Source organism: Barbus barbus (assembly GCF_936440315.1).
Source record: "Barbus barbus genome assembly, chromosome: 49".
Classification (NCBI taxonomy): Eukaryota; Metazoa; Chordata; class Actinopteri; order Cypriniformes; family Cyprinidae; genus Barbus; species Barbus barbus.
This window is the reverse complement of record NC_136727.1, coordinates 5794619-5822364: the sequence shown is the minus strand read 5'-3', so window position 1 is coordinate 5822364 and position 27746 is coordinate 5794619. Positions and strand designations below refer to the sequence as shown.

The 27746-nt window shown below is 33.3% G+C and overlaps 2 protein-coding genes across 2 annotated transcripts in view; one reads left to right on the top strand and one right to left on the bottom strand.

Annotated features, from left to right (window-relative positions):
- LOC306867554 (transmembrane protein 163b-like) overlaps window positions 1-17091 on the top strand; it is a 32711-nt gene extending 15620 nt beyond the window's left edge. Inside the window, exons 5-8 of the mRNA XM_079413285.1 lie at window positions 1376-1472; window positions 7958-8069; window positions 11177-11318; window positions 14834-17091. Of these exons, the coding sequence (XP_079269411.1) occupies window positions 1376-1472; window positions 7958-8069; window positions 11177-11318; window positions 14834-14894 (412 nt within the window). The 3' untranslated portion in view covers window positions 14895-17091. The remainder of the gene's footprint in view (window positions 1-1375; window positions 1473-7957; window positions 8070-11176; window positions 11319-14833) is intronic.
- Window positions 17044-27746, bottom strand: part of LOC306867547 (alpha-1,6-mannosylglycoprotein 6-beta-N-acetylglucosaminyltransferase A-like) — a 70132-nt gene continuing 59429 nt past the window's right edge. The window contains exons 13-17 of the mRNA XM_079413274.1: window positions 23855-24001; window positions 23645-23761; window positions 21812-21886; window positions 21048-21205; window positions 17044-19861 (exon numbers count right to left, since the gene is read on the bottom strand). Coding sequence (XP_079269400.1) covers window positions 19663-19861; window positions 21048-21205; window positions 21812-21886; window positions 23645-23761; window positions 23855-24001 — 696 coding nt within the window. The 3' untranslated portion in view covers window positions 17044-19662. The remainder of the gene's footprint in view (window positions 19862-21047; window positions 21206-21811; window positions 21887-23644; window positions 23762-23854; window positions 24002-27746) is intronic.

Below are 27746 nucleotides of genomic sequence, written 5' to 3'. Positions count from 1 at the left end.
GTTGTTGGGGGTAATAACTACCGTACTTTCTAATAGTTGCTAGGTGGTTTTAGGGTGTTTGGTTGTTTGGTTGTTAAGTTAAGTGTTCTAAGTGGTTGGTAGAGCAAGGTGGTTGTTATTGTGTTCTAAGCGGTTGCTAGGAAGTTTCTATGCAGTTACTAGGATGTGTTTACAAGGACAATGCTAAGGCAATTGCTGTAGTGTTGCTATAGGTTTACTAAAGTACTCTGAGTAGTTGCTAGAGTGTTGCTGGGTGGTTGTTAGTGTGTTCTGATTGGTTGCTAGAACAATGCTGAGGTGTTCTAAGGGGTTTCTAGGGAGTTGCTATGCAGTTACTATGGTGTGGTTTTTAGGACAATATTATGGTGTTGCTATGCGGTTAGTGTTCTGAGTGGTTGCTAGGGCATTGCTAGGTGGTTGTTAATGTTTTCTGAGAGGCTACTAAGGTACTCTGAGCAGTTCCTATGTGGTTATTAGTGTGTTCTAAGTAGTTGCTAGGACGTTTCTATGCAGTTAACTAGGGGTAGCTAGGACAATGCAATGGTGTCGCTATAGGGTTACTCACTAAAGTACTCTGAGTAGATAGAATGTTGAGTGTTGCTAGGTGGATAGTGTGTTATGAATGGTTGCTGGAACAAGGGGTTGTTAGGGAGCATTCTTTAAAAAAACATACCACAAATTAGAAGTTAACTTGCAAACAGCATGTTGGTTGTCCACCAGAACCTGAAAGAATAAATATATTTTAGCTTTCTAACAAAACGCAAGTCTGAAACCATCAAAACTTTTCAAATTGAATATAGATTGAATTTTTAATGTATGTTTGTATTGATGAAAAATATTTTGAACACACTACATATTTAATTTAGTCGACTGTCAAACCCAGCACCGAAACATCTCTCCAGCATCAGCGGGGTTCCTTCTTGGCCTGATTTCACGAGAGAAACTAGATTAAATTAATCTGCATGTCTTAATTTCATTTTAATTTGATCTCCCGAGACTATAGCTGTGTGTGTGTGTGTTTGTTTGGTTTGATTAATCACTAACCAAAACACAGACTTAACGGACTGAGCTAACAAAGCCCGATACGATCCACGTGTGAGAAACAGAGCAGAACAGTCCTAAAACTTCACCAGATTTCACCCAACTACCCCTGCAGCAGAGTAAATAGTGGAACAGATGCCCTCGCCTATTAACCAGGCTTAATTAGACAACTTGACAGGCCTAATAAGATCAAGGTACTAAAGCAAGCAGAAGCTTCAGAGTCGTGTTTTATTAACTGACTCAGACACAGGAGGGGAATTAGACCGTGAACTCAATAAAGCATCAGTTGGATTGATGCTGTGGTTTACTAAGTGTACCTGTGTGTGTTTTCCAGAGCGTGTATCATCCTCGGGGTCGTGTTCATCTTGTCGGCCATCACTATCCTGGTCAAAGCGATCCATGACCTCGCCATAAAACTGCAACCAGAAGTGGTAAGAAAACACATAATTCAGTATCTTATTTGGTTGATTCATTTGTTCATTCACTAACTTGATTTAGTTGATTTATTCATTGCATTGGTTGACTGATTAGTTCAGTTGTTGATTCATTTGTTTGTTCATTCATTCACTAAACAAACAAACAAATCATTGGCTGGATTGGCTGATTGATTGATTTATTGTTCCTCTGTTGATTTATTCATTCATTTGTTTGTTCATTCACTCACTCACTAACTTATTCATTGTAGTGGTTGATTCATTAGTTTGTTTGTTTATTTATTCACTCACTGATTCATACATTGGTTTGGTTGATTGATTTTTCTAGTGGTTGGTTCATTTGTTCATTTGTTCGTTTAATCACTAATTGATTAATTCATTGTCTTGGTCGATTGGATGTATCAGTAACTGAACTATTGAATGAACGAAGGAATCAGCAACTGATTGATTAATTCATTGTTCCCAGCAGGCACCAGACGTCTATGTAACGTCAGGTTGACGTTGGACATGACACCAGACAGACATTGCATTTTGGTAGAAAATGAAAATCGGGTTGACGTCAAATTTGATACGACTTAATGTTGGATTTTGGTTACACAACCTAAAAACAACAAAATCTCAACGTCAGCTGACGTCGGTATTGGACATCAATTTAACATTGACATTAGACATTGAATTTTGGTCACCCGACGTCACAACCGAAATTTAACCAAATATCAACGTCTTATGCCGTTGTGTGCCTGCTGGGTTTGTTCATTCACTCTCTCAATGATTTATTGATTGTAGTGGTTGATTCATTCATTCATTTGTTTGTTTGATCACTAACTGATTCATTCATTGGATTGGTTGATTAGTTGTTCCAGTGGTTGATTCATTTGTCTGTTCAATCCTTCATTGATTTTTTCATTAATTTGTTTATTTGTTCAATTACTCACTCGCTGATTTGACTTTGGTTGATTTCTTCATTCCTTTGTTCGTTTAATCACAAACTGATTTATTCATTGGATTGGTTGATTGGTTATTCCAGTGGTTGATTGATTTGTTTGATTTTTTAATTAATTACTTTGTTCAATTACTCGTTCACTGATTTGTTCATTGTAGTGGTTGATTCATTTGTTCCTTAGTTCGTTTAATCACTAACTGATTTATTCATTGGATTGGTTGATTAGTTGTTCCAGTGGTTGATTAATTTGTCTGTTCAATCCTTCAGTGATTTTTTCATTAATTACTTTGTTTGTTCAATTACTCGTTCACTGATTTGTTCATTGTTGTGGTTGATTAATTTGTTCCTTGGTTCGTTTAATCACTAACTGATTCATTCATTAGTTTGGTTGATTTGTTCTTCCAATGGCTGATTCATTCATTCATTTGTTTGTTCATTAAATCACTGATTTATTTGTGAATTAGTTGATTGATTGTTCCAGTGGTTGATTCATTCGTTTGTTCGTTTGTTTATTTACTGATTAATCAACTGAGTAATTCATTGGATTGGTTGTTCCAGTGGATGATTTATTTATTATTTTTTTCCCCCGTTCATTCCCTCTCTGATTTATTCATTGCATTGGCTGACTGATTGTTCTACTGATTCACACTCACTCACTGATTTATTCATTGTATAGGTTGATTCATTTGTTTGGTTGCTCAGTGATTCATTCATATAATTAGTTTAGTGGTTGATTCATTCACTTGTTCAATCATTCACAGATTGTTCCATTAATTCATCCGATTAGTTAACTGATTCACTGATTGACTGTCGCGATCAACTGTTATTTTGTTTTCTAAGCAGATTCGATTCTGCCATTTTCTAAATATATTTATTTGCTCTATGCATTCATACTCTGAAATCGTATTTCCTCGCTGGCTTTTTATTGACTGTAAACTCGATTCAAGAGAGTCTCTCAGGTGAAGGACGTCACATGCAAACACAACACTTCATCTTTTCATGTCGCCGGTTGTGTGAGTTTTCCCTCGGCTGGAACTAAGGGCGCCTGTGAAACAGCAGAAGTGTAAAGCTGAATGAACATGACGAAGAAGAGGTGTGAAGTCATGGACGAGATTAGAATAGTCTGATATCACTGTTACCAGGCAACATGAAGAGGGGAAATAGTTTCCCCTAAACCACTTACCCATCCACTATCACTCACTCTCTCTCTCTCAATCTAGCTCTCCATCCATCTTCCTGTGATGAAATGAGACAACGAAGCCTTGGTCTGGTACTGCCTCGGTGGTCTAAAAACTCTATTGCTACTGTACATTCTTTAAAGGAAAGGAAATAACCCTTTTTTCAATCAAGAGCCAACCAAACAAAGCACATTATGAACTTTGTTTACGAGTTTTACTACTAGATTTAAAACTAGTTCACACACATAATAAAATCATATAAAAATTATACAATGACCTAAGATATAAGAGAGTTTCTATGATGAGAACAAAAAACATTCTACGATTGCCTAAAAATAAAAAAAGTTTATATGATGAGATAGCAAAAGCAAAAAACTTCTACAATGACCTACAATTTAAGATGTTTGTACGATGACAACAAAAACCAAAAAACATTCTACGATGACCTAAAATTAAAAAAAGTTTCTACAATAACAAAAACAAATACAAAAATTCTACAAATGACCTAAAATTTTAAAAAATGTAAAAAATCTACGATGACAAAACGAAAACTAAAAAAAGTTCTAAAATGACATATTCAAACTAAAAAAATTATACGATGACATAACCAAAACTATAAAAATTCTACTATGACCTAAAATTTTGAAGAAAATATACGATGCCATAATGAAAACTAAAAAATATTCTATGATGACCTTAAGACATAAAATATTTTCTACAATGACATAACGTAACATAACAAAAAAAAACTTCTACGATGACAGTCACAACTAGAAAAGGTTATAAGATGACATAAGAACTAAAAAGTTTCTACAATGTCATAATTTATACGATGATATAAATAAAAAGTCTATTATATAAAAAGAACTGAAAAAGGTTCTACGATGACAACTAAAGTTTGTACAACAACATAACGAGAACTAAAAAAAGGTTCTATGATGACATAATGGGAAATAAAAGTTCTCTTACGGCATCATGTGAAGTCAAAAATCCATTGGAACTTAAAGAGGTCATGAACTGCCTTTGTTTATTATTTTGTACTGTTCTCTGAAGTCCACTTATGTTACTTTGATTTTTACTTCAAAAACATCATAATTTAGAAATTATACGCTATTTTATTTATACGCTATAGAACGCTCTGTTTGAATAGACATGGCGGATTGTAGACTTGGAAGTAAACGCCCACTGCTATGATTGGCTAACAGTTGTGTATGTTTGACAGCCTACGTTCCATATAGATGGATGCTGCTGTGACTTAGGTCAAAAACGCATAAATAACAATATATATATATATGTTATAATTTTTTTTTTCAGATCAAACGATCTGTAAGAAGAGACAAAGCAGCAAGGACCACATAATGAAAACAGTTACTCACACTTGTGTTGCGACATTACCATTACTGTCGGATCCAATATAGTCGGCAAAGCAATCTATCTGAAAATCCCACGTCGAATTGTGCCTTGTTTGTAATCGAATCCACGGTAAAATGGAGTGATCAAAGAAGTTCTTAATAACATGGTCCGGATCTTCATTAAAAATAAGTTCATTCACTCTGTCCTAACGTTGGATTCAGAAGGAAGGCAATGCAAACACTGTTTACCACAACTTGACACTAAACAGCTTCTTGTTGTATTCACAGCATCTTTATCATTTGGTTTCTGCGTAGACCTGCGCATTGACCTCTCTCGTAAACACTACATGTGTGAATTGGTGGGCGGGGCTAAACAAGCAGCGATGTTGAAGCAGGCGTTGATTTTCTTCTGTGGAGGCAGTGCTTATCCACACTATTACCTCATAGTATAGAACATTCCAAAAGCTGTCATTTTGGCAGACTGCCTTCAATATAAGCTGGTTTTAGACTAACAAAAACGTTTTGAGTTCTGAAACTTACAGGATGTTTCTATTGTACAATGACCTTTTACGTCAAAAGATCAAAGGAATTTTGGTTTCTCAGTTCATGACCTTTTTAAGAAAGTTCTATTATGTTAAAAAGTCATTAGACTGTAAACCTTTTAGAAACTTTATTTGTAAGAGCGTAGCAAACAAAATTAGGGTGTAATCGAGAAGACGATAACCAGATGAGAGATACAGAAGAAAAGGAGGAGACAGAGAGAGAAAGAGAGAGAGAGATGTTTTAACGGCAGTGCTGATGTTTTAATCAGGACTCTGGCTTCTCTCTGGAGGATTCCTGTTCCTGTCTCAGCGTGTAAAGCTGGGTTTTGGCGCATACAAGCGCCGCCTAAAAATAGACCCAATATTTCTCCCTCCCTTCATCTGCTGCTGATGTCAGAAACACTTCCCCCCTTCTTTTTTCTCTCTCTTATTTTTTTCTCACATTCTCTCTCTCTTGCTCTTTCGTTCTCTAATGAAATGTTAATAGGCTATTCTGAATAAGGTATTTGAAATGGACTGCCCTCATTCGCAACCCCAAGCGTGCGTTTCTGAGAAAGATCCAACTGTTTTTCTGGTGCTATAAAATCAATACAACAGTCCACCGCTGAATACCTGTAATAGTCCCATTTGTGCCATTTGCACTTCCTGTATTAAACCTGCCAGATTAAAACAAAACCAGTTAAGTAAGCGACCAATTGACAGAAAAATACAGCCCTAAATAATGATGTTTGCGTAATTTTATGGTCCTGTGGTCGAAACTACAAAAAGTAAAAGACACTGAAAGACACACAACCGTAAAAAAATCATGATAGCGCAACTGCTACCAATTCCCTGTTTGAGACGAGAAGGATGATCAGAGATGTTTCTGAGAGAGACATTGTGGGATGTTTGTGGGCAGGCAGACAGCGTTTGTGATAAATGCAAGGGCATGAGGTTGTTTTTAACTCTTCAGGGAGGGTTAGAGTTGTTCGATACTGTCCGCGAGACACAAACCTCATTGTTTTCTGCTCTCTTCACCTGCCTGACATTAATATTGATGAGCTTCTCTCGCCAGAAGATCCATCATTGCGTTTTATGTGGCGGGAACAGATGATGCATTGACTGACTGTTTGTGTGTGTGTGTGTGTTTGTGTTGGACATTATGCATTTTTTCAGGTCTGCAAGGCCAGCATGCAATTTTAATGATTCTGCTCAGGCTGAGAAAGCATCTCACAACTCTATTCATCTTTTTTGTGCATCCTTTCATTGTCTCTCTCACCTCTGCCTCCTTATTTCCATTCATATTGCTTTCTATATCCATAGATACTTCTCGTACAGGATGCGTACTATACTTATTTACATGTGTGGAATACACAGATTTGGAGTTGTTCATAATACTAGCAGACTATTTACTGACTATATAGCATGCAGTATATACTGTTTACTGAAATATGTATTATGCAGCAACATACAATAGACAATATTATTCCATAGTATACTACATCATGAAAAGACCTCACTACTTCAAGTGTGTAGTATGAAATTATTGTATGCACAGGATATCTCTAAACATGCACTTGTAACATGACTGCAATGAGGTCATGTGAAAATTTAGTATGCTACTGATTGTTTATTGCATACTGCATACTGTTTTCATAAATAGGAAACAGTATAGTAGTACTATTCTGAACATAGCCTAACTTTGGCTGTCCTTGAAATATTAGCTGTACAGTATATACTTAAATAGAATGTATTATGCAGCAATAGATGCTTCAAAAATTTGTATGCTACACAGTTGTCAAAAAACCTTTTTACTGTGCATGTTTACTTCAGCAAGTGCATAGAATGCTTTTTTTTTGCACAAAATAATGAAACAATTTAGTGTTCTACAGTTTGAAATGCTTCATGTTGCATACTGCGTACTGTTTCAAACTATTATTTTATAGTACACTAATATGCCATTACACTTACAGTGCATAATACATACTAAATACTACTTACTGCATACTAGACTGTATTTATGCAGTGTCTACTATATTTATGAAGTGCTTCAAACAACAGTGTTACATTGTTATCAGAACACATCGAAACATTAACTTCAGCAAGTGCACAGCATACATAGTATATACTGCAGAAATAGTAAGAGTAGTATGGTAGTATGTTATTTAGAATACATGACTCATTATTTGATCAAAATAGACATTTTTACACAAAATTGAATGCAAAAATACTATATTAAACACTGTAATGAGGTTTGTGACAACTGTGTAGCATACTACTAGTTGAAATATTTGCAGTTGCCTATTTAGAAATAATACACAGTATACAGTATATATCTCAGAGTTTGTTATTCTAAACACTCTCTTGATTTCCTTTATAGTGTGTCATCATCAGTATGAATTGCTGTTTAATAAAACATTGCAGTTGACCGTTATGAACGTCACGTCATGCTCAGTATGATAATGTCTCTCTCTTTCTCTTCCTCCAGGATGACTTCCTGTACAGCGTCTCAGTTATCAGTGGGATTGTGTGCGCTATTCTGTCTGTCTTTAAGTTCATGCTGGGGAAAGTCCTCACCAGCAGGGCCCTCATCACCGACGGTATGTTTCCCCGGAAACCCACCGGGTTACCGTGGTGATGGCCAGCCTGATTTATTATTCACAGTGCCGTCGCAACGTGTCTGGTCTCATTTCACCTTAGCTCCTCCCTTTTTGACTTCCCACCTACTGGAAGCAGCAGAATTCCACAGGCGAATTATATTTAATAAACCAATTCCATCGAATCGCACTAACACTTAAGATGTCCTAAGTTTGTTACAAAAATAAATGCACCCACTGTCATTCCAATTCGTTTACTTTCTGTAAAACGTGAGATGTTTAGCAGAATGTGCTTTTTTTCTATAGATTGAAAGATGGAAAGATAGCCAAGCTCCAAAAATTACAACAAATATGTTTTTATGACTTCAGATTACTTAAAATACAACTCAAAAATAGTAGAGGCTACTTATATGACGGTTTAATGGTGTTTTCATTTGTTAATTTGAAAGAAACTTAAAAAGAAAACTGAAAAAGAAAATGCAACATACGAGTAGATAGACGGATGATAGACGGATGAGCAGATGGAGGGCCAGAGACAGACATATATAGATACAGATATGCACAGATGGATATGCGTGCGTGCACACACGCACACACACAGTTAAAATTAAATCATGTGGCTTATTGAGAAGAGGTGTGCTAGAGCTTTTCTAACGGACCAAACTTGTGATTTTTGTAATCTAAATCACACCGAAAATAAATAAATAAATGAATAAAGTGGTGTAAAATTAACTTGGGAAATTTACAAGCAATTTCAGAGTGAAAATTGTTTCAAATAACTACAAGTAGAATTTATTATGAACTCATATTTAAATTAGTAAGTTTAGCTAAATGGCTCAAAAGTTTAGCTAAAAATATTTAATCGTTTAAATTTAGTTTAGCTAAAATATATATTTCTGATCTCTCATGGTTTGCTAAAAATGTTCAAAAGAACATTCCGGTGCCTTTTTTAAATTTGTTTAATTGGTACGTTTTAGTTAAGTTTGATTAAAAATATATACACAGTAGCCTATATCTGACATCTTATTTAGCTAAAAATTGAAATAGTTGAGCTAATGAATCAGTAAGTTTGGCTAAAAAGACATAATCTGCGTCCCAAATGACGCACTACACACTATGCACTTATACACTATGTACTCAACCATGTATGAATTTGATAAGGTTATTTTGTCATTAATAATCGGAGTCTGACAGCCCCGTCCCCTTCGCAACGTAATTAAAACCGCAACAGTTGAGTGCATGAAGTGTCCAACATTCCACACTTTGTTTTTCGGTTAAGTGCATCATCCGGGTATTTAAAGTGCACTTTGTCCTTTTGGAATTTTCAGTGTGAACACATTACTCGCACTATCCTGTAGCTTTCCTGTAGCTCAAATAGTAGAGCATGGCGCTAGCCACGCCAAGGTCATGGGTTCGATTCACAGGGAAAGCAAGAGCTGATAAAATGTAAAAGCTGTAACTTGAATGCAATGTAAGTTGCTTTGGATAAAAGCGTCTGCTAAATGCATAAATGTAAATGTACTATACTACTAAACGTCATAGAATAGTGCATAAGTACGGGTTTGCGTCACATCTATTTTTTTTCAAGTCTTAAGTTTTATTAGTACATTTAGTTAAAAAAGTTTAGCTATTACTCGTCTAAACTTTTAAACTAGCAATTTCTTTGTGGAAATTGTTTCAAATAACTACAAAGAAATGGCAAGTAGAATTAATGTTGAAATGTTGAAATGAAAACTGAAGTATTTTCTTGTAGGCTAAAACATACTCCAATAATATTTATTCGCACACTTAAGTGTACACACTTCAACCTTAAATGTTGCAAACAGTGCAAAGTATTTTGATGTTTAACTGGAAGTCATGAATGTTTCTCACACACGGCCTGACAGTAATCGCTGTGTACACCAAGCGTTCCAGTAGCACAAACACACACCTATTGTCAATGAGCCAATCGCACGCGAGCTAAACCATGCGTGAAACAGCTGTCCAAACATCTACTGCTGCTGCAGCTAGTTAACACGCAATTACTGATCATCTCAAAACACAATGATTTATCTGTAAAGATAAAGAAACATTTTCATGTCTTTAAAAAACCAAAGATTATTTTAAAAAGACAATTTTGGATGTTTAATCTTTAATTAGTAAGTTTAGTTAAAATGTATTACTTTAAGCTAAAAAGAAATATTTTTGATGCCTTTAATTAGTAAGCTTAGTTTAGTAACTAAAATATACATTTTAAATGTCTCATAGTGCGTTTAACTAAAAAGGTCAAAATGTTGAGCTAATATAGTGCATTACTGATGTCTTTAATTAGTAAGTTCAGCCGAAACATGTTAAGCTAATAAGCCTTTTTGATGCCTTGTTTTGCCTTTTTTGATGTTTCGTGTTTAGTAAGTTTAGCTATAAAAATGTTAAAAAGTTGAGCTAAAAAATAAACTTTTTGATGTCTTCTCTAATTAGTAAGTTTAGTTTAACTAAAATATATATTTCTGATGTCTCATGTTTAGTAGGTTTAGCTAAAAAGGTTAAAATATTGATGTTTTTTTAAATTAGTATTTAGCTCAATTAAGTTAGGCTAAAATAATTTTGATACCTTGCTTAATTAGTAAATTTAGTTTAAAAATATTGTAAATAAATATATTTTTTGATGGCATATTTTTAAATAGTTTAGCTAAAAATTTAAAAAAGCTAAAACAGAGAATTTTTATAGCTTATGTTAAATTAATAAGTTTTAGCAAAAATGTTTTTATTGTCTTATGTTTAATTAGGAAATTTAGTGAAAAAAGTTTATAGTTTTAAGTATAATTTTGATATTTCCTTTTTTCTCCAAGTTTCTTGTTTAATTAGTAAGTTTAGCTAAAAATTATCATTATTAGTATTTTTTTTCCAAGTAAAAAGAGAATGTTTTTGATGGCCCATGTTTAATTGGCAAATTCACCAACTAAAAAAAAAACAAACAAAACATTGTTATCATAATTGAATCATCCCCACGTCATTCCAAACACATGTGAATTTCTTTTTTTTCCCTGTGTAACACAAAAGTAGACGTTTAGCAGAATGTTCACGCTGCTCTTTCCGATGTTTTTTACATTTACACAATTGCTCATTTACAGGTTTTAACTCTCTAGTCGGCGCCGTCATGGGATTCTCCATCCTCATTAGCGCCGAGGTGTTCAAACACGAACCTAAAGTCTGGTACCTGGACGGAAGTATCGGGGTTCTTATCGGACTGGTCATTCTCGCATATGGAGTCAAGTAAGAGTCTAAAACCTAAAAACTAGATGACAACAACAAACCAAATAAAGTCTCATTCAAAATATTAGCAAAAACTGTAATGGTATTAAAATAACACTGACTTAAGTAACGTTTTTGCAAAGTACCGTGTTTGTTGAAGGTCTTTGTGTTGCACGAAGCTGTTTAACAAACAGTCGTTTAATAACGTCGTACACTCTTGAGGGATTTCAGGCGTGACTCTGTTTGTCTTTGGTGCAACTGTAAATATGCTGGAGGCTTTAGCTAAAGCTTCTGAAAGGGATGCTAATTATGTAGTTTTGTTGGTTGAATAGCACATGATGCTCGCTAATATAATTTCAAGTAATTACTATAATATCATTAGCCTAGAGACTGTAATTAACGTTAGACTTGTTGTACTGGAAATGAAGACGTAACATGCACATACGGCAAAGATTGTATGCAAAGCTCATCGTCATCTGGCAGATTTCCCACTGCCAATCGAACTGAATGACTTGTTGACACAACTGAAGCTGAAATGTAAATCTATAAGCTGTAAACTCCACCAGCTGTGTCTCTTTCCCAAAAGCACACAAGCAGAGGTCGTTTAGTTTGAAGTGACAGGTCTCGTCCTTCAGAGGTTAGGACGCTCAGAGCTGCACATGCTGAGTTCAGCCTTGTCATTGTTTCATATACTAAGCCAAGAAATACACCGTTTCATTTTCTATAGTTACTGTAACTACAATAATTAGGCCTAAATGTAAGATTTATGTGTTTGAATTGGATATAAAATGTCATCCATTTGGTTAACTCCGTTTTAACAAACAAACTAATAAACTGTCATACATAAAATTATCAGGTCAGATTTCTGTTAAGTGAATGCATTTTAAATACAGAAAAATCAGGTTTATATATTTATCATCAATAAATCAAATTTTTCAATCTCATACATTTATATATTTCTAATACATCTTGCCATATTTTAGCCATTTCTAACTGAATAAATGTCTTCATAATTACATGCTCCAAGCGATTTGAAAGAATGCGCTGATAAAAATTGGATTATTAAAATAAAATAAAATAAGTGTAAACATTTATAAATTATACCATGATTTTTAATTTCTCAGTGCAGAAATCTTACTTGTTTGATTGGCAATTATGTATCACATTAAGTTTTTCATAGTTTATCTTAAACTGTATAATTCAAATGAATGGAAATTTTAGATGCAATAATAATACATTTTCAATTTAAGCCGAAGTATTTATTATTTATTTATTTATTTAGAGTGGATATAATTTTGTACAAATTTGCTTCAGAATGAACAGGATTCAAATGCTGCAAACCAGATATGAACCTGTTACCACATGTGCAGAGCTACTACTTTTATATTCAAATGGAGCTTTCAATTAAATTTTACAATAGAAAAGTCAAAAATATGATCACTTTGAACAAGTGCAAGTTGAAGTGGAGTCAAAATAATTTTACTAAATGTTCTAATGACTATTATTTTAATTTTGATTGCGATACTGTTATAGTTAAATTAATTTTAGTTAAAGTTTTATTAATCATGCAGTTTAAAAAAATAGCCTGTCTATACGGTTTTTATAATTTTTTATATCAGTTTTAGTTTTTTTAAATGAATGAAAATGAGAAATAGTTCCTTGTTTTTTAAAATTTGAATAAAATGAAAACTAAAAGACTTTCAAATCACATGAGTCACAATGTGTAAGCTGATAACTTTGACACTTTTATGCACAAAATGAGCTCATTTCAAATTTGATGCCTGCTACAGGTCTCAAAATAGTTGGGACGAGGGCATGTTTACCATGGTGTAGCACAGGGGTGCCCAACCCTGTTCCTGGCGATCGACTGTCCGGCAAAGTTCAGCTCCAACTTTGCCAGACAGTCGATCGCCAGGAACAGGGTTGGGCACCCCTGGTGTAGCATCTCCTCTTCTTTTCAAAACAGTTTGAAGACGTCTGGGCATCGAGGTTATGAGTTTCTAGAGTTTTGGTGTAGGAATTTGGTCCCATTCTTGCCTGATATAGGTTTCCAGCTGCTGGAGAGTTCGTGGTCATCTTTGACGTATTTTTCGTTTAATGAAGTGCCAAATATTCTCTATAGGTGAAAGATCTGGACTGCAGGCAGGTCAGTTCAGCACCCGGACTCTTCTACTACGAAGCCATGCTGTTGTAATAGCTGCAGTATGTGGTTTTGCATTGTCCTGCTGAAATACACGTCGTCTGGAGGGGAACCTTTATATACCTTTCAGCATTCATAGTGCCTTCCAAAACATGCAAGCTGCCCATACCGTATGCACTTATGCATCCCCATTTCATCAGAGATGCTGGCTTTTGAACTGAACGCTGATGACACGCTGGATGGTCTCCCTCCTCTTTAGCCCGGAAGACACGGCGTCCGTGATTTCCAACAAGAATGTCAAATTTGGACTCGTCTGACCATAGAACACTTTTCCACTTTGAAACAGTCCATTTTAAATGAGCCTTGATCCACAGGACACGACGGTGCTTCTGGACCAGCTTTAGTTGGCATCTGCAGATGGCACGGCGGATTGTGTTTATAAGTGGTTTCTGGAAGTATTCCTGGGCCCATTTAGTAATGTCAATGACAGAATCATGCCGATGAGTGATGCAGTGTCGTCTGAGGGCCCGGAGACCACGGGCATCCAACAAAGGTCTTCAGCCTTGTCCCTTAAGCACAGAGATTTCTCTAGTTACTCTGAAAATTTTGATGATGTCATGCACAGTGGATGATGAGATTTGCAAAGCCTTTGCAAATTTGACGCTGAGAAACGTTGTTTTTAAAGTATTCCACAATCTAATTACACACTTTCACAGATTGGAGAGCCTCTGCTCATCTTTACTTCTGAGAGACTCTGCCTCTCCAAGACATCCCTTTTATAGCTAATCATGTTACAGACCTGATGTAAAATTAACTTAATTAGTTGCAGGATGTTTTCCCAGCTGAATCTTTGAAAATGTCTTACTTTTTCAGCCCTTTGTTGCCCCCGTGTCAAATTTCAAATTTGAAATGAGCTCATTTATTGGATAAAAGTGTAAACGTTCTCCATTTAAACATTTATGTTATCTATGTTCTATTGTGAATAAAATATTGAGTGTGCGGACTCCTCTCCTTTTTCTTTGAATAAAATATTGGCTCATGTGATTTGAAAGTCTTTTAGTTTTCGTAATATTCAAATAAAATAAAAAAAACCCATCCCAACATTTCCGGAATTTGGGTTGTTTAATAATACTGTAAATTGAAGAGGTATTAAAATTGCGGGTTTTTTTTGTAGACAATTAAAATAGCTCAAGTTTTTTTTCTCCCAAGTAAAAACATTTTTAGATAAAGCAACTTTGTTAAAACTACCTTTTTGATTGTTAAATCATGCCATCTTATTGTCTACCTTAACTTATATAACTTAACTATGATGATATATTAATATAGCGACACATGCACTTTTTTTTTCTTGCATCGGTTTTTCTTAAGCTTTTCTTTCTTTCTCTTTCTCCATCAGGTTGTTAAAGGACATGGTGCCCCGCGTCAGGCAGACGAGACATTATGAGCGCTTCGAGTAGCGATTCTCATTCTGGACGACTCAACACACACAGAAATATCCTGTGGAGATTCTCCTGAGAGGAAAACACAACACAACACAACACACACACACTATACCTGCCTCAGGGCAAATGCAGCCACAAATTCCCCTTGTAAATATGGATCTGAAAGGGAAAACTGAGAATTAAATATATAAAATGTGTATTATCTTATTGAAATGGAAATGAGCCAAGATACATTTCAGAATGTCTGACATCTGATATTGAAAACCCAGATTCATCGCATTGAGTAATATTATGGGTATCCATAATGGGTGAGAGACATTTTTAGGTATGATTTGTGCAGGTTATTACAAATATAAATGTCCAGGTTAGGAGGGAAGAGGTTTATCAGGTAAACTTAACACAGATTGTCATTTTTGTCTATAGTTTGTTTAAATTAAGTTCCAATTTATTTTAGTAGTTCTTTAGTAAAAAAACATTTGTTGCATCTGTGAAAACTTTGAAAAATTAAGAGACTAAATTTACACAAGCACATATGATTTCAAATGTTCTCATTTTTGAAATTTCAATAACATTTCACAGTGGAAAAGCCAAATATATGATATAAAATCAAGTATAGATCACTCTGAAAGTGTACAAATTGAAGTCATGCCAAAATAATTTTGCTAAAATGTCAAATTAATAATTTGAAGAGGTGCTGAAACTACATTTTTGTAGATAATGAGTTTTCATAAAGAGGACCTTGTTAAAACTTTAATTTGTTTTGTTTTTCCTTGTTAAAATCATCAAATCATCTACACTTTAAAGTATATTATTCAACAAACAGGGCATTTTCATATCTAATACTATTGTAACATATTCAAAACATAACACATGACGACATTTTCAGTACTTAAAGAGCACTAGTCTAAGTCTACAAATCAATTGCTATCATTAAACTGCTTCATTTGCTAGACCTAAATAATGTAATTATGTAATTTCATATTTCGCACTCCATTGAAACAGTAAAGCTCTGTGAAGTTCATTTGTTATAGCTTGATCCAGCCTTGCGTAGAGCTTTTGGTGAAACTTGTACTTATTAAATGGCACACGAACGTTACTCGCACAGTAACAAAGCCTTAAAACTTGACCCTTCATGATGTGAAGTTATATGTTCTTAAGTATTAGACTGTTGTAATATTTGCCATGAAATTTGGCTGTTTAAATGTGTATATGGGAAAAGCCAAGTTTCTGAGCATTTTATGTAGCAAATATAACATAGCTCCGTGGAGCATTTGGACGTAACGGTGACGTTACAGCCAGTCCGATCGCGTATGTGCTATTCAGTGGCAGTTTGTGGTGCGATTGTCGGTGAAAAGCAACGTGTGTGCTTTTGGAGAGGTGTATGACTTGTGCTGTTTTTTTCAGGCGTGTGGTCGAATTCAACGCTCTGTTCTTAATTGACATGTTAAATACCTTGAGCCCTTGTCAGAAGGACTAGACACAAGCACACGCCCCCAGCAAATGGGACTTTCATTTGCATTTTATAAAACCACACATAGACGTGTGCTTAGGACTTAAAAGAGTAGTTCACCCAAAAATGTAAGTTTGCTGAGCATTTACTCACCCTCAGGCCATCCAAGATGTAGTTTGTTTCTTCATCAGAACAGATTTGAAGAAATTTCACCACTTGCTCACCAGTGGATTCTCTGCAGTGAATGGGTGCCGTCAGAATGAGAGTCCAAACAGCTGATAAAAACATCACAATAATCCTGTTTATTGATTATCCTGATGATTGTGATGTATTTATCAGCTGTTTGGACTCTCATTCTGACGGCACCCATTCACTGCAGAGGATCCATTGGTGAACAAGTGATGTAATGCTAAATTTCTACAAATCAGTTCTGATGAAGAAACAAACTCATCTACATCTTGGATGGTCTGAGGGTGAGTACATTTTCATTTTTAGGTGAACTATTCCTTTAAAACTGAGGCCCGAAAATAAGATAGGGGCTATAATTTGGTTAAAGCCATTATTTAGTTAAAAACTGAATTCGCACCATTGTTCAAAGAACAAATGCTGACAAAAGCCGATGTAAATCCACGTCGGGCTGAATGTCATAATATACATGAATGTATATATACAACTATGTTGCTGTGGCGTACACATGTATATTTACACAGAAATGTCTGTTGTCACAGAAAAATGTTTATTTGAAAAATAAAGATATATCCTAAACAAACTGTGTCTGCTTTCTTTTTTTCATGAATGTCTTAAAATCCATAATAATGAATGTAAATCACCCCCAAAACAAAAGAACAACTTCAAAACAAACCCATCGGGTTGATCCGTTTAAAAATGATGTGTGAATGCATTTCAGTTTCAAATAAAACAAAAGCAATTATTAACAGCAACGTAAACCAGAACATCGTTAACATATTGGTTCCACTCGTAATTTGGGTTTCGTTCCAAATTATTTCCAATAGATGAGGAGTAGTTACTAGGAAAGAATTACTGGCCATGATTTTTTTTATTCGACTAATCTAATATTTCAATAAAAGTTTGACAGGCATTATTATAAATAGCTACAGCTAAGCCGTACGAACACAAACACTTTCGAAATGGTGGCATCCTTCAAACTGTAAACCAAAAGTAACAACTTTAGTCATCTAGACATTAGTTTGATTGTGTGATTTTGCGTATCAACAACCATCAAACGTTTGGCAAGACTATTTTGCGCCGAACGACTATTTCAGCTATTAAACTACTATTTCGGCTTTTAACTAGCTAGCATTTCACCTCCAGCGCTTGCTATTTCTTAAAGGAAAACAAACCAGACAGTTCTAGTAACCATCAGAAGGCACATCATGAAACAAGATGAAACAATAGCTTGGCTGAAGACCTTCGTTTTACATAGAAACGTACAGATCTCGACGTAAAACGTAAAACTATCGGATAAGTTAGAGTGGAAAACTAGAAGAGACCCATCTATATTTACAAATGTGCAAATGTGTACAGAAATCATACACTGGATAAAAACATCAAATGAGGTTTTTGCTGGCTTTTAAAATTAAACTGTGTCCAGAGTATTGACAATAAAGGAAATTATGATATGTCTATTTTTATTATATCGTTTTACAGCTAAAACGTTTTTTTTTTTTTTTGTAAATTAAACTTTAGACTTCCATAGTATGGAAAAAAAATACTCAATGGGTTCCGTCAAATGTTCGTTTACTAAAATTCTTCAAAATATTCTGAAACGCATCCTTTCAAGTATTAAATTAATAATAAACCTAAATGTACTGTATATTTAGTTCCGCCGCAAATATCTTTTTTTCAGACTCTGGACAAGCATGTGCGCTTATACTTAAATTAGTCTGATAAATAATATTTCCCTCTATAAAGAATTTTCTCGTCTATAAATAGTCACATAAAAATCAACAGGCAGAGATAAAGATCTGTATACAAAATAAATAAAAAAAAACTTTAAAACAATTGTACAGTGTCGTAATATCTGGTGTCAAATCTTCGCTATAGTGCATTTTCATTCCAAAACACAAGTAACTCTAATAATTTTGACGTTTTTTGATAATAGGCAGGCAAATTCAAGAAAATAAAAATGAAACAAGAACCAAGGCCAATTTGTGTTTTTAACACACAATATAAAAAGAAAAAGTATTTTATCCCATTACTGTACACTTTTGTTTTTATACAGATATATCTTTCTTTTTTTATACAAATAAAGATGAACTTTTACAGAAATATCTGTGATCGTATTGGTATTTACCTTATCCACATATAGAGCATCTGAAACCCGTGATATAGTGTTAATTCAGGTAAACTCTGCCACTTTTGCCAATTAACGCAACAGCAAAATGTGTCCCAATTTAGTTTAACGGTTAGTTTGGTCAGTTGGTTTGCGTTCTAGTTCATACTGGCTGGTTTGCGATGTGTGTATTTCACTAAAACATCACACCTGGTAGTTGACTGGTGCAGTACTGCGATATTTAACGTGGATCGTGACCAACACCGAAAATTCCCAGTGTTAGCATGTGCTGTTATTAAACTGTCGGAAATAAACAACCATGCAGAATAAAGCGGACCGCGTGTTTACGTTTCAGCGTCTGTTATTTACATGTGAACGCGTCTTCACGGAGCCAGCACGTGGAAAGTCCAGTTTCAGTGTAAAAGCGGGAAAATTTCTTCGCAAAGTTTGTTTCCCCAACAACAAGCGCTCTCACACACACATATAAGCACACACTCGGTAAGTCTGAGTCTTCAATATGGTCAAAGATGCTTTTCAGAGTCAGTCGTCAGACTTGGTCCAATGATAAAAGTCACCTTCAGAGAGAGAAGAAAAACTGGACTAAGAAAAAATCAAACAAACAGTTGAATGAAGAACTATGGTAATAAATGTCACTACAGTGTTTCCTCCATGCCAGCAGGGGGCAGTGTGCAGTTCTGATTCCCTGCAATCCGCTTCAAGTATGTCATCCTGAATCTAGTTCAAGGTCACGCAAAAACAAAAAATCCAGCAAAATAAATAATTTCCTTCTCTTTCCATCCTTCTGTGTTTTTTTTCCGGCCGGGAGCCGAGAGCTGCCAAACTCCAGCTTTTGCGTTTCTTTTTTTCGTGAGTTTATGGGAGTAAAACAAGAGTTGGATTACTCTGAATTCTTTTATAGCATCACCACACGTCACAACACTGGCACTGTCAGCAATGCGCTATGTAACAGTCCGGTCCTGTCCAGTACAGCGGCAGATGAACCGCCAGGTTGGTCGTACGGAGTTGCCGAAGTGTGCGTGTTATAAGCAGTCCTTGCACAGCGCCACCTGTCCTTTCATGTAGTCTCTGCAGGGACAGATGCGCGTGAGGGACTGATGGGCCCCGGCGCAGCTGAACAGCAGCAGGTCCGACTGGAACACGCAATGCCGCACCGATTCGCTGAAGGCGGGGACGACGATATCGTTGGCAGACTCCACCGTCTTACACTCCACACCATACCTGCAGTGAAGAAACCAAAGAGACCATGGTTGACATGACATAAGATCACTAAAGACAGTAAATACAGAACCATGGCAGTACCATGTTTTTTTTAAAAGACAGGTACCATGGTAATATCATGGTAATTCATATAGCAAGATAATACCATGGATTAATTTATGGAAAATAATGGAAAATAACATTTAAGTAATATGTATAATTATATATTAAAGTAAGCATAACTATAAAATATACATTGATATATTAAACAACTATATACATTTGAGATTTAAAAATTTTGTTTTAATTTAAGGAAAATTAAAAATATAATACTACAATACTACAAATATGTATAATGATAAAATATATATTTATATATTAAGCATTAAATTGTATATTTAAAATATACAATTTGAAGTTATGGAAAATAAAGGAAAACCATATTAAATATATATAAAAAAATCTTAATTTATGGAAAATAACATCAAATTATTCATCAAATAAGTAATATTCATAGTTAAATATTAAAATATGCATAATTATAAACATATATTAAAATACATACAAATGTGTGTATATATATACTATTATATACTAAATATATACTATTTAAATATATAGAAAATAAAATCTAAATATGCATCAAATAAAAGGTATTTACTATTAAATATTAAACTATTTATAATTTGTATATATTATAAACCATATATAACCATTTTAACAATATTAAAATACATAAGCAACTAATAAATAAGATTTATAATATATTTTAACATACAATTATATAGTATACATAATACAAAATATATTAATAATATAAATATATATTTGACTAAACATTAAAATACGTCAATTATACTGTAAATATATGCGTAAATTCATACTTAAATACAATTTTCATTATAAAATAAAAGAAAAACTTCTGTGTGTTAAAACAAATTATAATCATGTGCATCAATATCAAAAATAGTCATCTGCACAGCTCAAAAAAACAGTAAAGATAAAAATGTATTATAATGATATCCATGGTCAAGTTGTTTACAAAAATAGTCCAAATCTGATGCGAATTTTGTGCGATTTAAGGCAAATCCCACCACACCTCAGCAGAAGCGAATAAAAAAATGAGTTAATTCCAAGGAGATATAACGGGGTTGTGAAATGCAGCAGCGCGATCTGCTGTCTGGATGGAGAACTGCAGCGCTGGTACCTGAACAGATCCTTGTCTTTATTGAGATGCTGGAAGAAGGAGGGTTCACAGATCAGCTGCTCCTCCTGACACACCTGCTTGCAGGATTTACCTGCCGGAGCCAATCTGACCTGCATGGTGCTGAGAGGAGGCCACATCACCTGACCGTGACAGAAATCCTGCACACACACACACACACACACACACATGCAGGTTCAGCAAGGGTGCATCCTTCAGATGAAGCACGTGTTCTCAGGTATGTCAGGTCTGATATCATGTCGTGTGTGAACAGGTGAAGTGGAGTGAATCTCACACACCTTAAATGTGACCCTGGACCACAAAATATAAGGGTCATAAGGGTATTTTTTTTTAAATGAGATGTATACATGATCTGAAAGCTGAATAAATAAGCTTTCCATTGATATATGGTTTGCTAGGATCGGACAACACTTGGCTGAGATACAACTATTTGAAAATCTGGATATTTATAAAAAAATCGAAACATTGAGAAAATCGCCTTTAAAGTTGTCCAAATGAAGTTCTTAGCAATGCATAGTACTAATCCAAAATTAAGTTTTGATATATTTACAGTAGGAATTTACAAAATATCTTCATAGAACATGATCTTTACTTAATATCCTAATGATTTTTGGCATAAAAGAAAAATGAATTTTTTTTACCCATAAAATGTATTTTTGGCTATTGCTACAAATATACCCCAGCGACTTAAGACTGGTTTTGTGGTCCAGGGTCACAAATGTCCACTAACACACAGTCAAAGGTACCTGGTTCTTGATGAAAGCGTTGACGCGCTGTAACATCCCCTCACAGGTGAACTCATACGGCAGATACGGCTCCATCTGAAACAACATAACAAGAAAACATCAGAAATTATGTGTATGTGCTTCACTATAGCTAAATATGACAAAACTTCAATTTTGGATATCCTTAATGATACAATAGATATTTATTTATTGATAAAGTCAATTATGTTTAGTAAATGTGGTTTGGGTTATTCTGTAGTAATTATATTTATATATAAACAACAGAATTCTACAGTATGTCCTGTATGTAGCGTAGTAAATGTGTGTATAGATCTGTCATACTTAAAGACAAAAAAAACTCCTTTAAAGGAAGTCCTTGGTGAGAAAATGACTCATATTTACTGTAAAAATACAAAATAGAGCTTGTTAGTTGTAGTCTGAAGTGACAATAATGAAACGGTCAATTATTAGGTAAAACATTATTTATTATTCCTGACGTAAAACAAAATATTATTGTATTGATATTATATTTATATTCCTTATTATAATCATTCATTGCTATTATAATTATAATTTTAGAAAATATTTAATAAAATAAAAGTAACAAAAAAAATCACTTTCACTTCATTATTATTATTTGATATTGTTATTATAGAAAATATTACATAAAAGTAACAAAGAATCCCTTTCACTTCTGAAGACACAACTATTATTATTATTATAGAAAATATTACATAAAAGTAACAAAGAATTCCCTTTCACTTCTGAAGACACAACTATTATTATTATTATAGAAAATATTATATAAAAGTAACAAAGAATTCCCTTTCACTTCTGAAGACACAACTGTTATTATTATTATAATTATTATTATTATAGAAAATATTATATAAAAGTAACAAAGAATACACTTTTTCTTCTGACGACACAATTATTATTATTATAGAAAATATTACATAAAATAAAAGTAACAAAGAATTCCCTTTCACTTTCACTGAAGACACAACCATGTAATTTATGTGGTTTAATATGTCATTTTTTGTCCAATTCTATTTCAAATCATCATCATCTTTACTATTATGATCATCATTATTTTTTAATTAATATTGTCTTAATCCAGCTGTAAAACAAAACATTAATATACTGATATTAAGTTTGTTACTTATTTATAATAAAGCAGTTTTATTATATATTATATTCTATAAGATTATATTAGATCAAAATATTATGTAAACAAAATAATTCACTTTCACTTCTGACAACTGTTATTATTACTATCATTATTAATGTATTACTCATAAAACTAAAGGTTTATATATATATATATATATATATATATATATATATATATATATATATATATATATATATATATATATATATATATATATATATACACATACATACACACACACACACACACATATTATATTGTTATAATATATAGAAATATTACTTATATTTACTATAAACATTGTATTATAACATATTATGTAAAAGTGTTATGTAAACAAAGAATTTACTTTCACTTCTGAAGAATTAAACAAAAATTTTGGAAATATTTAGATGTAAATTTAGCCAAAACACATAATAATAATAATAACAACAACAACAACGCAAAACTAAATATTTATATATTGACATTACACTTACATTCCATATTATATTATAATATTATGTAAATTAAAAGTAACAAAGAATTCACTTCAGAGGACTGCAACAGGTCATTTACGTGCAGTTTAATATTTAAATTTAGCCCAAGCCTCTATTAAATGTGTCTGTGCAGTCATTCGCTGCAGAATATGAGATTTAGTTCAGAAGCAGGTGTAATCTGTAAACAGGAAGTATATGTACCTTCTGACTGAGGATGGCTTTAATGGCGTTCTCCACCTCTGTGGGATCATCGATGTTGACAGTCCAGACGTGCGGTCGTCCGATGTAAACCTCAGCGTAAGGGTGCTGGGAGGTCAGCTGGGGTCAAAGGTCAAACATACATCAGATATAACTGACTCTGAGCAAAAACACTCTCAGTAAAATAATAATAAAGAACCATAAACACAGTACCTCTCTGAGTGTGGGTTTGCCTTTGAAGAAATCTGTGTTTTTGCTGCTTTTAGGCGGGTCGAACCTTGGGTTTAGGAAAGCGCAGCCATTGGCTATGGCTTCCAGAGGGGCGGGGCCCTCGTACGGGAAGGACAGTCCCACAAAAAGCTGGAGAACAAGAAGACAATTACATTATTGTCATGCATAATAAAACGTTATCATATTACATCAAATATTAAGCAAAGTAAAACAACACAATTCACTTATTTTAATATACAATTTATTATTCATAATATAACGTATTATTTTAAGTTGAAATGAACTGTAAATATAGTTTAAATAATTCATTTGAAATTATAAAAATGTGTAATGTATATTACTATTAATAAAACAGTGATTATAACAACTATTATTTAAATTATGTATTAGTATTTTAAAATGACAAGCTATTTTTATTACATTTTTATATAAATCAAAAGTATTAATAAGTTATTTATTAGCAAGCATATTATATATATATATATAAACTTATAATATTATAAGTATTAAAATATTGATATTGTATTCATATTATGTAAAAAATTATATTCATATATATATATATATATATATATATATATATATATATACACACACATACATACACATACTTATAATAATACAAGAAAGTATTAAAATATTGATATTGTATTCATATTCTGTAATGAAGAATTATCTTTCACTTCTGAGGAATAAAACATGTAAAATAAGCCCAAGTGTGCATTAAATATTTATTATTATTAATTATTATTATTATTAACATACATATTAGTAGTCATAATGTAACAAAATATTAATATATTGATATTGCATTTATGTTCTGTGTTAAATGTTTTATTAAAATTTTAATAATATTAACAACCATATATATATATATATATGCGCATGCTTATAAACTATGAATAATATAAAGTGTTAAAATATTGACAAGGAATTTACTTCTGAGGAATACAATGTAAAATATTATTATATAATGTTACAAAATATTAATATTTGGATACTGTATTTATGTTCTGTGTTAAAAACAATACAACAACATTTGCATAAAATGTGCACTTTTTAACTTAAAGGAACACTCCACTTTTTTTGGAAATAGGCTCATTTACCAAGTCCCCTAGAGTTAAACAGTTGAGTTTTACCGTTTTTGTATCCATTCAGCCGATCTCCGGGTCTGGCGGTAGCACTTTTAGCTTAGCTTAGCATAGATCATTGAATCGGATTAGACCGTTAGCATCTCGCTCAAAAATGACCAAAGTGTTTCAATAATTTTCCTATTTAAAGATGGACTCTTCTGTAGTTACATCGTGTGCTAAGACTGACGGAAAATTAAAAGTTGCGATTTTCTAGGCCGATATTGCTAGGAACTATACTCTCATTCCGGCGTAATAATTGAGGAACTTTGCTGCGGTACCATGCTGCGTAATATCACTGCGCCTGCTGCACCCATGATCTAATCCGATTCAATGATCTATGCTAAGCTAAGCTAAAAGTGCTACCGCCAGACCCGGAGATCGGCTGAATGGATTCAAAAACGGTAAAACTCAACTGTTTAACTCTAGGGAACTTGGAAAATGAGCCTATTTCCAAAAAACGTGGAGTGTTCCTATAAGTTTAATACTTACAGTTAGAAGTCTGTTTAAATTCATAACTATATTTGAGAGTTATAATAACAGTGATGCTAAATTCAGCAAACACCAGCACCAAACACATTTACACACACTCCTGAGCATGCAAACACGATTACGTGGTATTTACAGGAAAATTAGGCCTGAACAAACAAAAGTTGCTTGAATTTTCTCATAAACCAGACCTGATTTCCATTTCAAAATCTGATCTCGGCATATTTTTAGGCCGATAGATATATTTGGTTGATTCCTGAGAGGGAAATCAGGGATTTCTGGAGCTCTTTCAACAAGCTCGCAGTGGGAAACATCAAACAAACCATCTATTGATGAAAACCTGACGGCTGATTCCCTGAGCAAATTTACCTGCAATAAACTCACATTTGCACAGCTGCACTGCAGCAATCTCTACAAAAGCAATCAGTGGCTCAAATAACAATCAACAGTGAGAAGGAGAGTAACAATCACAATAAAAGCACACAGTCTGTACTGAGCAAGTGTTTCCATGCGGCCAGCAGAGGTGACGCGGCCCACAATAATGTGTTTGTGAAGTGTGCCGCTCGGGGCTGTCAGCTTCAGAGGACACACAATGAGCCGCTTGTGCCGTGCTGGACAGATGACCACAAGCTCACACACACATTTCACACACACGCACTTCACACGCACACACACACGCACACACACACACCAGTGACAGATCATGCAGTTTCATTTATGAATAACATTAGTTTAACCTCATTTACTTCACAAAAGAGCTTAATAGGATTGTAATTATGTTGTTTTATATTATATATTAATATTGTTCTAATTAGCTTTATTAAAAAAAACATTAAATATTTAAAATAATTCACATTTTATGCATTTAGTAGATGATTTTATCCAGAGTGATAATGTATATGCATAATAATAATAATAATGTATAATATTGCTATTGATATGAATAAAAAAACTAATCATTAATTTACATTTTGTGCATTTTGCAGGTGCTTTTTTAGACTAAGCAACATTAATGTATATGCAAATATGAATGTATAATAATGCTAATAATATTAATAAGAAACTAATTAGTTTACATTTCATGCATTTAGCAGATATGTTTAACCAAAGCAACAATGTATGTATATGTAAATAATAACATGCAATAAAGCTATTCATATAAAATTATTAGAATTATTATAAATACTAAAAATATTAAGAAATATTTTTAATTATTTAAACATTTATTTTAAACAAATTATTTTCTTAAATTATGACAAATTATGTATTTTAAAATTATACATTATTATAATATATATTTTGTATAATAATATACAATATATATATTGCATGATCTATACCTATCTATCTATCTATCTATCTATCTATCTATCTATCTATCTATCTATCTATCTATCTATCTATCTATCTATCTATCTATCTATCTATCTAACAGTCATAACTAATTAAATTATAATTAATTATTAGGTATTATAATATTACATATTTTATTAGTAAAGTGTAACATTATATAAAATATGATGTATGATATTGCTATTAATATTAACAAAACACACATTATAATAAATTTTATTTATATGTATTAACAGACTAATTATTTATTATGCTAAATTGTTAATCAAAATGATATATTATACACATTATAATAATATATTATTAAATATATTTTAAACATATTATAATTTAAACCACTAAATATAATACATTTTATTAATGCTATTCATTTTTATAATTTATATGTATTATAAAAATAATAATTATATATTTTATTATTGTTATACATTCAGGATGATTTATAATATAATTTAATAATAATAATGATAAGAAGAAGAAATATAAATAATTTAGTGCATAAAAAGTATAGAAACTTTCTGTGGTTGAACTTCTATGGTTTACCAACGGGGGGTAGCAGAGAGGTATTGAAAACAAGCAGGCTTATCGAAAGAAAGATTGAGACGTCTTCAAGATGTGCGGCAGAAGCAAGAGTTCAGTGAATATTTGCATGTCTGATGGGCTGCCGAGTGACTTTGTTTATTTGTAAATTAGTCGACCGAGTCTCTCTGTATATAAATGAAGCAGCCTCTCTCTCTCTCCAGGCGTTTACATGAAGTAGAAACAAACAACAGGGAAGTTAAAGTCGAGGTTATAGCGAGGAAAAAGGCTGAGGTGGGGAAAAAAGCTGCGAGACTTCAGAGAAACCGCAGAGCAGCATATCCTCACTCGTTGTTGAGCTTCATGCCAGACACAAGCCGCCA